Source organism: Salvia miltiorrhiza, chromosome 2 (genome assembly GCF_028751815.1).
Source record: "Salvia miltiorrhiza cultivar Shanhuang (shh) chromosome 2, IMPLAD_Smil_shh, whole genome shotgun sequence".
NCBI classification, from domain to species: Eukaryota; Viridiplantae; Streptophyta; class Magnoliopsida; order Lamiales; family Lamiaceae; genus Salvia; species Salvia miltiorrhiza.
Genome location: NC_080388.1, coordinates 62511966 through 62525601, shown reverse-complemented (window position 1 = coordinate 62525601; position 13636 = coordinate 62511966). Strand labels below are relative to the sequence as shown.

General features: G+C 36.4%; 3 protein-coding genes across 7 annotated transcripts; 2 read left to right on the top strand and 1 right to left on the bottom strand.

The window, feature by feature from the left end:
* The first annotated feature begins 1563 nt into the window (after nucleotides 1–1563).
* LOC131010956 (uncharacterized protein At1g76660-like) lies at nucleotides 1564–6113 on the top strand. Of its 2 annotated transcripts, none has more exons than XM_057938667.1 (4): nucleotides 1564–1843; nucleotides 2475–2656; nucleotides 3804–4905; nucleotides 5581–6113. In XM_057938667.1, exons 2-4 carry the CDS (start codon nucleotides 2603–2605, stop codon nucleotides 5778–5780), a joined length of 1356 nt encoding a protein of 451 aa, XP_057794650.1. In that variant the 5' UTR covers nucleotides 1564–1843; nucleotides 2475–2602; the 3' UTR covers nucleotides 5781–6113. The 2 variants fall into 2 exon arrangements, with proteins under 2 accessions (XP_057794650.1, XP_057794649.1); XM_057938666.1 differs by having other exon boundaries at nucleotides 1593–1843; nucleotides 2486–2656.
* Nucleotides 6114–6492: 379 nt separating this feature from the next.
* Nucleotides 6493–7210, top strand: LOC131010955 (embryogenesis-like protein). Its single transcript, XM_057938664.1, has one exon. The coding sequence runs from the start codon at nucleotides 6611–6613 to the stop codon at nucleotides 7070–7072; it is 462 nt and encodes a 153-aa protein (XP_057794647.1). The 5' UTR covers nucleotides 6493–6610; the 3' UTR covers nucleotides 7073–7210.
* Nucleotides 7211–8101: 891 nt separating this feature from the next.
* LOC131010953 (uncharacterized) lies at nucleotides 8102–11788 on the bottom strand. 4 transcript variants are annotated; one of them, XM_057938661.1, is made up of 9 exons: nucleotides 11510–11788; nucleotides 10765–10816; nucleotides 10345–10418; nucleotides 10084–10185; nucleotides 9076–9219; nucleotides 8733–8784; nucleotides 8580–8653; nucleotides 8412–8501; nucleotides 8102–8269 (listed from the first exon to the last, which is right to left on the bottom strand). In XM_057938661.1, exons 1-9 carry the CDS (start codon nucleotides 11635–11637, stop codon nucleotides 8209–8211), a joined length of 777 nt encoding a protein of 258 aa, XP_057794644.1. In that variant the 5' UTR covers nucleotides 11638–11788; the 3' UTR covers nucleotides 8102–8208. The 4 variants fall into 4 exon arrangements, with proteins under 4 accessions (XP_057794644.1, XP_057794646.1, XP_057794643.1 ...); XM_057938663.1 differs by having other exon boundaries at nucleotides 8102–8324; nucleotides 11510–11761; XM_057938660.1 differs by having other exon boundaries at nucleotides 8102–8290; nucleotides 11510–11761.
* Between the last annotated feature and the right edge of the window lie 1848 nt (nucleotides 11789–13636).

Here is a 13636-nt window from a genome sequence, read left to right as displayed (position 1 = left end):
CCTAAATCCCCTAGTTTTACAATTTCCCCATTCGCAACAAATTATCGAACAGACAGATCTTTATCGGCTTGCGCCGAACCCGATGGTTGGTCTCCTGACATCGCTAATCGCAACCTTCCATCACTAGATCCCACGAAAATAACAATTTCCCATCAGCCCTTCAGTTCTACCATAATCAACAACACGACAACAATAAATGAATTTAAACCAGCCAAAAAAGGATTATATCAACTAAGTTGTCAGCACAGTAGACCCTGGATAAAGGAAGCAACCCATGCCAAATGCACAATGAATAATTCAAATTGTCGGTTTGTTCGCTTTAATTGAGTTCGTGGAATCTATCCAAATTAGCAACTGATGTTAAGGGAAAGATAGCAATCTAGGTTAAATCAACGGCGACACGTTCGTCTCCCTGCCTGGTTCGTCCCGTGAGCCAGAGCCTCGGTCGCCGGTTCGTCGTGTGCGCCGGAGCCTTCGTCGCTGGTTCGTGTTGGTGTAATCGCTAGAGCAAGTGTAATCGTCGGAACTTGGAGCCTCTCTTGGTGTTGGTGTAATCGCTGGAGCTAGGGCAATGTGGAGCAGATCGCTGGACGCTAGGGCAACTGTGGGGCAGATCAAAATTCAAGTCTGAACGCTAGGGCAATTGTAAAATGGGGGAAATTGTAAAATTAGGGAATTTAGGGGAAAATTGGAGATTTGAGAAATGAGTACCTTAATTCTATATTCTGGAAATTCGAATTTAATAGCAAAAAAAATTATAATTTCCTACATGGCTGCCACATCAATTAATTTTTTTTTCGGCGTGTATATGTGGCGTTTCCGGCATCCACGTCATTTTTTTGGTTGGTGGTTGATTGACCATGTGCAATTCCAAAAGAAAAAAGAAAATTATGTATTATACTGCGAATTTTAAAAGTGATGTGTAATTCTAAAAAATGGGAAAAGATAATGTATTTAGGAGCAATATAATTAGCCCTATATATAATAAGATTCACATGCTTCAACATTTCTTCAACATCAATCCACATTCACGTACAAAAATCTAAAAACAAAAAAATAAGAAAAAAATTCATCCGCGAGTAAAAAGGAAGGGTGGAAAAAAAATAAGACTACATTTATCCATAACCATTGACAATCGGTCATCCCTAAAAGACAAAAGAATTAAATCAAAAAAATACTAAAATATTAAAAAAGTGAATGACCGATTGTGAAAAAAGTTGCAGACCAACCCAAGTCATCCACCTTTTCAATCAAATGGGATAATGCCATTTGGCATTTTATAATTAAAAAATATGATAACAAATAATAAAAAAAGAAAAAGTATTTAGGTTGTAGTAGGTTATTGATAAAACATAAATATTGTTAAATTATAAGTTGTGTACGTGGAAGAGAGAAATAAATATTTTATTAAAAATTGGGTTGTTGTAGGTTGTTGATAAAGATAGTCTAATAAGGAATTGATGATTCTGCCACAGACAAAATCAGCCAATCATGACATTCCACGTCATCCATCACCTCATCAAAAAGTGAAAAGAAGGTACAGATACAGTAACGCCGTTATGTCTCCCATCCCTTTTCCTTTTTTTCGTTATTACTTTAAAAAAAAATTACTAACAAAAAGGAGAAAAAAGAAAAGGAAAAGAAAAGCAATTTTAGCAAACACTACAATCAATCAAAAAAGAAAAAAAGGAAGAGAAACCAGATTACAGATTAGATCTAGCCATTGCTTTTCCTTTTCCCTTTCACACACACACAGTATATTTTTTTCATTAGCTTATTTTTTTTATCAGTGAGCTTCCACAGATCTCAGCAATGCAAATGTAGGCCGTTTTTCTCAGCTCAGGTAGTGTAATTCGTGTCTGATATTTCCTCTTCCGCAGTTTTAATGAGGGTCTCGCTATTTTCGTGTTCCTTTAATGGGGTTTTGGCAACTTTTTTTTTTCCCCCTAGTTTGAAGCATGGAGTTTTAAGTTTTAAGTATGTGTGTTTTCCTGTTGATGTTGTTTGGATAATGATGTGATGTTGGAAGGAATTTGTTTGAGGTAGGTACACATTCTCTTCCTTGAAATTCTTGCTTGTGTGGTGGCAACAAGAATTTTATTCTTTTAATTTTGTAGTGGGGTCGCTTTCAGCATATTTTGAAACAAAAACATATGTATATATTTGGGTCCAAAATTGGAATGGAATTATTTGTTGTAGAACTGACAAAAACTCAATGACAAGTTCCAATATCTGGATGGGCTAGAATTGGAAGTATTTGAGCTTCTATAGTGGGAGTTGAGGTGTGAAGCAAAATAAAAAATTGATTCTTTAAATAAGGTAAAATGAATCTTGTGCAAATCTGCTGATTGATTTTGCATAACTAAACATTTAAAGGCTATATTACCATCCTTGACATCGTGAAACTCATGTGTTCGTTAGTTTTTCCTTCACTTCTAATGTTGGTTGCTTGTGTGTTGACTTAGTACTTACAGTTGAATGACAGGGGAGATAAAGAGTTGCAAAGTGTCCCTTTGCATTTTGTGAGTAGGTGGATACTATTGCTATTAGAAGTTAAGACGAAAGAATTTGACCGTGTTGTGCCCTCAAAGCCATCTTGCCCATGGCTTCGGAGCAGATTAGATTTCTGCAGCCACAGCAAGCACCAGCATCCCGGGTATATTGCATTATGAACCTAAGCTTTTCTTGTTCGTTCCTCCTGTGATTCAAATTTATAGTACCATTTTGCTATGAAGTTTTTGTGACCATGAGCACGGGCAGGTTATAGCTTAACAGCTTTTTGGAGTAACATACGTTTTTTCCATTCTTATCAAGCCACTTGTATGGTGTTGAATTATTCTAGATACGTAACTGCCAACGGCCTAAATCTCTACGTGTTGCATGGTTTTTCTCCAATTCCACGAGCTTGTTACGTGACCTAGTGAAGAGTGCCTATTATAAGGAGTGACAAAGACTGAGAAGATGGAAATTTACAACTAATAACTCATCTTACGTCTTATTTTATATAAATTGAAAGGATATTAATTCATAAAGAGATGAAAAAAGGAAATATTCCCTCTCCGTAATTGATTTGTCATCCTGGTGGTTTTATTGAATGATTAAATGATAAGTAACTTTAGGAATAGGCATTTTGACCTTTGCCACGTGGCTCAATATGCAGTTGGTCCCTCGATGATCAGTTGGATATATTAATTGTAATTTTAATGCTTACGATGGATGTATATTTCTCTGCAAATCCATCAATTATTTTGTTTATCGTTGGTGGTTAAAATTTTGTTGTTTTCCCCAAATGTTAATTTGCTTAAGTTTGCTTTCTTGTGATTGAAATGGCTATTAACTTAGTGTAATGCCTCACTAGTGAAACAATAGTACTATAAGATTCAGAATGACTAGACTTGAAGATACATGAATCCAACAATTTGTACGACTTAGGTTTCATTTGACTACTTTCAAATCGTACCATGGGGTTCTTTGGCTTCCATTTTTTCATCCTTTTCCTTGTATTTATGTATTATTTCTTGATTACTATATACTTTATTGTCACATAGTTATTACCAAATGAAACATCATTTCAAAGTACACAAATTGTTGATTTCACCTAGTACGAATAACAAACTATGTTCAAAAGTTCATATTTTCCATGCCTCGAAAGACACCTATGTTAAGTGTTATCTCTTCCAAATTCTTTGCTTTGATTCTTGTATTAGGATCATATTTCTAAATTGTGAATCCAACTCTGCACCCTTTTAAAGCATCTGTGTGTTCGATAGAACACTATGGCTAATGGTTTACTTTGTTTTTAGCGCAAGAGGTGGGGAGGTTGTTGGAGTGGACTTTCTTGTTTTGGTAAACAAAAAGGTGGAAAACGAATCGTGCCTGCATCAAGAATGCCTGAGGGAAACCAAGCTTCGAATCAGCCAAATGGACCTCAAGCTGTTGGCCTGCCCAATCAGACAACTGGAATTGCTCCATCTCTTTATGCTCCACCATCTTCGCCTGCTTCCTTCTCGAATTCCGCACTCCCATCTACAGCTCAGTCACCCAGCTGTTTCTTGTCTGCCAACTCTCCTGGTGATCCTTCGTCTACTATGTTTGTCACAGGTCCATACGCCCACGAGACACAACTGGTCTCCCCACCTGTATTCTCAACTTTCACAACCGAGCCATCCACAGCTCCTTTAACACCTCCGCCGGAGTTGGCGCACGTGACTACTCCATCTTCCCCTGACGTGCCTTACGCCCATTTCCTCTCATCTTCTGCCAATAATAAGAACAGTTACTTTACTGCAAATGATCTTCACGCCACATATTCACTCTACCCTGGAAGCCCGGCCAGTACTCTCAGATCGCCCATTTCTAGAACGCCCGAGAAGGAGTACCCCTCTCAGTGGAGTCCTTCAATTCCTTCAAAAGAGCCCGTGTACTCGAAATCTGGGTCAGGCCGGTATATTGGGCTAGAGGCAAGTGGTGCCAGCAAGTCGCGCCAAGATTCCAATTTCTTCTGCCCCGAGACGTTTGCGCAGTTCTACCTGGACCAGTCATCACTCTCTCATTCTGGTGGTAGGTTAAGTATTTCCCGAGAATCGGATGCTTACACAAACGGTGGAAATGGGCATCAAAACCGGCAGGCAAAAGTTTCTAAACCTGATCCTGAGGAACTGGAAGCTTATAGGGCATCTTTTGGGTTCAGTGCTGATGAAATCGTCACCACAACACATTATGTTGAGATATCAAACGTGTCGGATGACTCGTTCAGCATGACGCCGCTCACCCCCGACAAATCTGCGGGGGATGGAAACATATTAAATGCACCATCAAGAGAGAGGATAGAGACAGGTAAGAGGCAGCTCGACGATGCAGGACTGACTCATTCTGGAGTACATGGCTCGTACGACAATATCGAAGGTAAACCATGTCTCTCTATATGAAGTGATACATGAATGCACTTCTGATTTTTGAAGAACCAGAAAGAAAATGCCTTTGCTTTCCCCTTATTGAAATGATGGATTGTGATATGTTTATTGTCTCCAACAAAATCCATTGGATTTCTTTCAACGTGCAAGCTGGATTCTTCGTTTGAGTTAGCTCGTCTCTTTTTTCTTGGGTTAATCATATTTTGTGTCCCCAACTTTCAACATTTTCCACAAAATATCCCCAACTTTTGTTTAAAAAACTCCAAACTTTCAGCATTTTTCAAAAAATGTCCCTCTATACAATATCTGACGATGGAATGAGAAGTCACCTTGTTGTATTCTTTGGTGGATTTTTATTCCTCCTCGCCCAATAAAACGGCGTTGTTCCACCTAAGAATTCGGCGAGGTGACTTATCATTCTGTCGCCGAAATTAGGATATGTGGACATTTTTCTGGAAAACGCTAACAGTTGGGATCACAAAATATGATTAACCATTTTAAAACTTATTTGATCACGTATATACTCAATCCAATCTATCATGTAAAGTAAATGCCCTCTTAACGGACCTTTTCTTAGCAAGAAAATTGCTACTTATGGTTTCTTTTTTCTTTACCTTGTACTGCATATAGTCCCAAGGTGATAACATAAGTCGTTCGTCTATCTCAGGTCAAGCCCCACATAAGCGTATATCTGGGCGAGGGTTGCCAAGCAGCCACATCCTAAGCGATGATGAAGATATCTACTCAAAGATGGGGGCTCCTAGAAACGGCCGGAAATATCAATTTGGCTCGTCCAATTCTGATGCGGAGATTGAGTACAGGAGAGGGCGGAGCCTGAGAGAGGAACGCAGCTGGAGGCAAAGCTGAGGCCACCGAGCCTGAAACGATCGCCCGTGTACGTATTTGCAGCCGTTCTACTATCATCATCATCATCATCTTGTGTTTCAGTGTTGGGGGTTTCTTTGCTAAATGATTTTAACATCTGATCCAACCTTACTTTTGTGTGCGAGCTGTTTAATATAATTTCTGAAGAGTTTGTTATATAGATATATATATTCAAGAATTCTGCATGTAAGTGTAGAGACTGCAACTTTTGGCATAGTTGAGTTGGAGAAAGAATGCAATCTGCACCTTTTTTTTTGTATGTAAATTGCTAATATATGCATCACTTCAAAGTTGGTAGTGGAATTTTTCAGAGAATTCTGTGATGTATTTTTCATTAGTTGCTTTTGAATAGGGAATGATTTATTTAATATATTTCATTCTTTTAAAGGGCAAATATGAACTTATGTCTCAAGATTTAATAGATTATAAAATTGATTATGTCAAAGATTTCCAATTCAAGAAAAAACAAAAGTATTTATGCATTATTCAGACGCAATGAATATAAGATTATACTAATGTGAAAAGGAGGTGATTTTGATCCCGTCACCACCCCCACCCCAAATTAGTAGAGAATGCCCATATTCCATGTTACGTTCAAACAAATCGAATAATTAATTTGATTAAGGAGTCGGCAAAAGCCCATTTATCCATAAGACACATTCATTAATGAGCCAGCCCATCAATGAGTCGGGCCCAATAGCCCATCTATTGAATGAAGCTCGTCTCTTATTTTTTCTGATTCTCTGCTCCCTCAAAATTGTTGCTTATAATCTACGACAACTTTTAAATTTCTCAAAATATTCTACCAAAAAATGCTTCGTCGTTCATCTCTTTCTCTCTCCAAATTACTTCACAGACACCCTGTTGGAAGATCTCCACGCCCTAAATCCCCAATTCCAGTAGTAACCCTCGCAACTCTCTCAAATCCACGCTCATTCCATCAATTTTCGCGCCCGACGATCGCAGATTCAGCTACCCGCTTCAGCATTCCCAACCATTCCAGACAATTCAGCGCCGAAACCGACAGGGAGGTCGACAAAATCAACCTCAAATTCGCGGAAGCTCGCGAGGAGATAGAGTCGGCGATGGACTCCAAAGAAACCGTGTACTTCAACGAAGAGGCCGAGTGCGCGCGCGAAGCCGTCGGCGAGGTTCTGGAATTGTACGAGGGGCTGCTGCGGAGGCTGCCGGAGGGCGAGAGGGCGTCGATTCAGCGGGCGATGGGGCTTAAAATTGAACAATTGAAAGCTGAGCTCGCGCAATTGAATGAGTAGTGAGTTGAAGAATCTGTTTTTTATTTTATTTTATTTTATTTTATTTTGTTTACGATTAAGCTATTATCGACTTATTTTGTCACGATATTAAACTATGGAATTGAGCAAAGATTATCTAATTTTTTAGTTTACTGTTAATGATCATTGTAGTTGAAATTGCGTCTGTGATGATGATGATTGGATTGACTTCTTTGAAAGTGTTTAGGAATAGGGAAAATGTGATTTGGGGTTTATGAAGTAATTAGGGTTTCAGCTAATTTTAGGATACAATGCGGAAAAGGGAAGGTTTTTACTGTTAATGAAAGTGGAATTGCAATTGAACTGATAAAATAGGGTTTTGATGGATAATCAATCAAACGAGTTCAAAATTAATCAGTCCATTTATGGATACAATGAGCATGGAAACTATAAGCAATCACAGTTATTAATCTGTTTTGTGAGTGAGGTAGCTACTGATCATGTTCTAATTTATGTTTACTAATCGGTTCTACTTGAAAAGTTGAGAAACCAATGGGAGAGTGTTTTGACACAAGTAGTATAGAAGCTGTCAACTGTAGAGTAGCTAAGAGAGACATCAAACTTGTGTTGGTTTGAAATCCTGTGGCATAAACTATGATATTGTCTGTTTAGATCACTCCCGATTGAATTGATTGTGTTTTAGAAGTTTTGATTCTTGATGTGCTTGTTATGAGAGATTAAGAGTAATGGTTGAATTGGTGTATTCCACCACTTCTTGAATAAGTGTCCAATTTTAGAATTCCATAGAAAAATGATGTCAAACTGTTCATACCCTTCTCCTTAATCCAAATTATTTAGTTCGATTTTTCAAGCAATAATCAAGGAAAATGATGGATTGAATTTACCCTTTCTGGGTACGCGAGGGAGTATGGTCAAATTTTCACATTGTATATGATAAAATTTGTTATAATTAACATAAAGTAAGAATTTAAAAACATTTTTTAAAAGTCAACAATACAAACAAAATAATATGCGATGCTTTTTACATTAATAGTTTTCCATACATCTATATTTCACAAATGATACACATTATTATTCACATCGACATGAAAAAAAAATTCTTCGCCACAAGCTTATGCGTTTATCTTGACCTTTATATCTTATTCAAAATTTCTCTTTCACCTAACAAGCTTAGTATATGTTTCCGTCTGTGGTGTTCCTTCATAGCCGTTTACTGCCCTACCATCGTCAAGAAAAGATCTGTTGAATGCTCGGGAAGATTCAGTCGCGTAAACTACAATGTAGGCTACGCGACAATTGAATCCGAGTGAAACATGAAATATAGCATAATCAAAATTCTAGACGCGTATTATGAACTTGCCTGCTGCTGGAGCTGAAGAGGACGAGGTAGACGGGGTCTTGAGGCGAGATACGGAAAAGTTGTAAGGCAACATAAGCGCAGGTCGTAATGCTGTAACAAGTCCACAAAATGATGTCGTTTCAATTGTGGAGTCATTATTAAAACGTTTTGAAATCGGTGTCGCCATACCTTCCCAAGCATATCAACAAAATGATCCATAACGCTGCTCTTGTCCACCTTGATTCCTTATACGCCACCCAAACCTTAAACAACACACCAAATATCCAAACAGTATTCAAATGAAAACTCCATGTTGGAACAACTCTCTGCAGCGATGCTTACCGATATAGCAATCACGTTAACGTAGAAATCAACAAGCGTCGCTGACAGCCACCTTCAGCAGACAGACAAGATATCGAAACATAGGATTAATGCAAGAAATGATGAAAAAAACTCAAACTACGCCTGCAGTCTTAACGCGCATTTGTAAGAAAGTTAATGAGCAATGAGCCGTGGCTCAAAGCGTTCACAACGTGTGATAGAGATATGGATGACCAAAACCAGGTTAGTATCACCTAATTTTGCAGAATTTTTCAAGAAAATATTTAGTTGGTGGCAAAGAATAATTTTCTTGTAAATAGATCAAAAATACATGAGTAGAGCTTGCGTTGGGGGAGAGACTTACGGAGTCAAAACCCCTTGGCGAAATGGAGATCCATCGGTGGAGATGGTGTACACCAAAGTAGACAGCATAAGACAGCCCAAAACGCAGAAAACAACCCTTGCGCTTACAACGGATAGTATACTCTTCTTCGACTCCACTTCCTCCCTAGAAATTACACTGACTATCAGCAAACACTTGAGATAGCACATATTGAAGAAGGTGTTTACTAACTAGAACAACACAAGTGTTGTTCTATACAGTGTTGTAAATGAACAAAGCTATTCGCAAACTATTCGAGGCTCAACTCAAAAATCGACAGTGCTCGGCTTGATTTCGAGCTCAAGCCTAGCGGTGCTCGGCTTGTTGGGCTCGCAAACATCTTCAAATTTGTTTGTTCACGAACCTTCAATTGAGCTAGTGCACAAGCAAGATATGCAGAGAAATATAATCAAGAGCACACTTTAAATTTTTGTCAAGCCTTTCACCAGCTTTTAACGAGCTCGAGCTCGAACATCATTTATAAACGAGCCAAGCTCAAGCTCAACCTCGAATACGACTTTATCGAGTATCATACGAGCCAAACTCGAGTTTAGTAATCATGTGGCAAACCGATCTCGACCAACAAAATAGAAGCTCAAGTCGAGCTCAAGCTGAGCTTGAACAACTGAATATATAAATGAGCCAAGCTCTAGTCGGCTAGTATTAAGCTCGTTTACTTGCCACTTCTACACATGCAGTACAGAAGGAGACAAGATGGAAAATGGTCGTGCCACATTTTAATCTTCACTAGGTATATGTTCTAAACCTCAAGAGAAGAGAGAAACAGAACACAAGAATTTCTACGGATGAAGAAGAAAAATCAGACAATTAGCTAGTTTCCCCCATTTAAGTTCTTGCATAACTTGTAAGTAGCAATAACAGATATGACTATTCCTCGACCCTTTTTAAAAAACTTTAGCCAATACTCGAATTCAAAATAGAGTTAATCAGCACTCTATGATCTCAAGTAATTGATGATTAACTACTCACCTTTTCTTGTTTGTGAGCAAAACAAAGTATATAGGATCTAAGAGTGATTCTTGAGGAGTCAGCTTTAGGAACTGCATAACGATGTAGGCACACGTGGTGATGCTGCAAAGGTGAAAACTAAAGCTTAGCACTGTCGACTAACATTTTTGGCTAAGGAAAAGAGAGGATGTGCAAGTGATCAAAATACCAACACCTTCCAAAACATATAAGCAAATAGAGCAAGAAAAATATGGAACTGGAACAAGCAAGATCAAACCATACCTTCCAAAACATATAAGCAAAACTATCCAGATTACAGACAAAATCCAGTTAGATTCCTTGTAGATTATCCACACCTGATCATAATGCAGCATATACATAATATGAGAGGTTGCACATAAACATCTGCTTTTCTATTTACCCTGATTTTTGCAAAGTTTTCGAAACAACAGAATGATATGCATTCATAAGAAAGTCGAAAGCAGAAGCAATAAGTGCGTCCCAAGCCCTGAATCATCTAGTCTAAGGTGCCACGGAACCTAGTTCTTCTCCTTCTTTAGACTCATTTCCAACATCATATTGCATTATTGCATAGTTCACCATTCACCACCCTTGGATTCAGCTCATAGATATGTACTGATATTTTTAAGTAAAAATAAAAGTAAAAAGCAATCTTGAACCCAATTTGAGAGAATGTCATACCCCTATGACTAGGATGTTGATATAGAAATCAACCAAGGTTGCTGCCATCCACCTGCATGAATGAAGATGATTACCAGTAAGCTAAATTGTCATTTTTTTCTTTCTAAATTCAAAATAATGAAAACAAAATACAAGATGCTATAATTAACAGTATAAAAACACCAAAATAAAAACATATTAATCAGGCTAGACTAGGGCAATGAATTATGAGCTCAAGATAGTATAGAAATCAGAGCATCAAATGCTACTATTTCACAAGAATTTTGTCCAAGAAAGAACTTAAGCAAGAATAAAAGGAAAAGAATAACTGTGGCTAAATGCACTTTCATTGACTTCTAGTTTCCCACATGAGCTAAAATTTTTGCTTCTGAATACACGAACTTTCAATTGTTCTGAATTTTCACCTATTGTCAATTGTATCCAAATTAATGTTAGCGTGACTAGTTGAATTGACATAGACAACCAACTACATCGTCCGTTAAATTTGGAAGTAATTGACGATCGTGTGTGTGAAAAATGAGAACAATTGAATTTTCGTGTATTCACCCTCAAATAAAAAAAATGCATAGTATTTCATATTTGGACTTTAGTTAGCTCCATTTGGATTAGTGGCGTAAGTAAGTGCAACCATCTTTGGTCACATCTTCTTCATAGAAAGACAAACTAATTATTTTTCTCTCAATTCTTCATCGGTAGACTCTACAGTTGAACATCTAGAGAGAGAGAGAGAGAGAGAGAGGTGTACGGGGTGAGGAGTTCTTTGCGGAAAGGGAGGCCATCGGTGACGACAGTGTAGATAACAGTGGCGGTGGCTAGACATCCGAGCACCACGAACGCCGTTCTCAGCCCGATTGCAAGCGAAGCTACCGCCATTGATGAAAGCTTTCGGAGCTTTGAATTTGGTTTGTAAGTTGGAGAAATGAAGAAAAAGATATGGGAATGGCATGAATCCACGTCTTGTCTTCACACTGGACCACTCTCGCCGCATATTCTCATTTCTATACTTCGGCCAATTTAAAAATTTATCAATTTTAATAAAGTAAAATAATAGTACTAGTAATACTTTTTTAAAAGAACTTCTTTACAAAGATATAAATCTCGCAAATGTTATAAATTAATAATTTTGAAATATTATAAATTACAAATATTATGGTAATTTGTTAAAATATTTGATTAATTGTAATGAATTGATACATACATATATGAATTTAATTAATTAAATAGGTATGAATTTATGTAATTTTAATTACATTAAAACATTATCTCACATTTATTTTAACACATTATAACTTGATCTAAATTTAATAAATTACTCATTCTGTCATTCAAGTAACTTTCTATGTTTTCATTTTTGGATAGTCCCTCTAATAATTTGTTATCTATTTCGGGACACTACCTCATCAATAGTAATACCCTATTTATTCTTATTTTTCACATTTTCAGCACTCACAATACTAATTTTACCATCTTTTTACCACTATCATTATTAATTACTCCCTCCGTCCCAACTTTTTGTATCCACTTTTAGTTGTAAATACAACTAAAAGTGGATACAAAAAGCTGGGACGGAGGGAGTATAACATTTTTTCACCATTTTTAATACACTCAGCAATTTTGTCTTAAAACTCGTGTTCCTCCCTTCTAAGAAATTTTTTGGAGACGAAGAGAGTATTAATTTGTTGATATATTCATATTTTTCTAATTTAATAAAATTCTTAGGTTCTAAGGTTATTAATTCATAGAGGTTTTATTGTATTAGGGTGAAAATGGTATTTTTCCAAATTATATAAATTATACACATTTAGAACCTTTTACCTTTATGTCGATTATTAGTGCACTGATTGTTCAATTTTGTAATGGTTGAATACATAAGTGCATTTTCTACGAATGTTTAACCATCGATGCTCGACAACTATGTTGAATAGTGAGATGAAGCTACAAATCTATTAAATAAGTGCAACTTTGTTATTTACGCTAAAAATAGACAAATTTTATATAAATAAAAAAAAATTAAAAATTGGGGTTATGACCAAAAAATACACGAACTTTGAAAAAAATTACAATTTTCACCTGAACTTTCAATTAAGCCAAAATATACATGAATTTATATCTTTGTTGCGATTTTCACCTAAGTTTGACTTTCAACTGAATTAGAGCTTAATTGACAATCGGAACTTCCCTGATTTTGGTCTAACTTCTGATGATGATGAGTATTTAGAAGCTCGGAGGTCTAAGAAAACAAAATTTAACATATTTGACCTAATTTCGACTATCAATTAAGCTTCAATTTTGTTGAAAGTTAAGCTTAGGTGAAAATTGCAACAAAAATATAAATTCATGTATTTTTTGACTTAATTGAAAGTTCAAGTGAAAATTGTAGCTTTTTTTTAAGTTCATGTATTTTTTGGCCATAACCCCAAAAAAATTATACTATTAAGGTTTTTTTTTTATTATTATTATTATCTTTTGATTTTGAGAAAGAATGGATAAAACCTACTATTCAATTTGGCAAAAAATGGTTCAGCCTGATCACGTCTGATAGAATACTAGTAAAGTTATAATACTCCTATATAGTAAGATAAAGTATAATCCGCTAAATCCTTTTACTTTTCAATGTTTTATATATGCAAGTACTCTTCTTCCTCTCTTGTCTTTATCAAGCTTTGATCTTCACGAGTTTTTAAGTTTCTTTGCTTTTGTTTATGTTCCTTTTGTTTGCCTTTTATAAATTACCATATTTCACATAGATTTTAGTTATTTGATCCATTTCATATGTATCTATAGACAGAGAGACAGACGGTATATTATATTTAAGGCCAATTATCATATTAAATTTTAAAAATTTGCTTAATTCTGAAAAATGTACCGAATT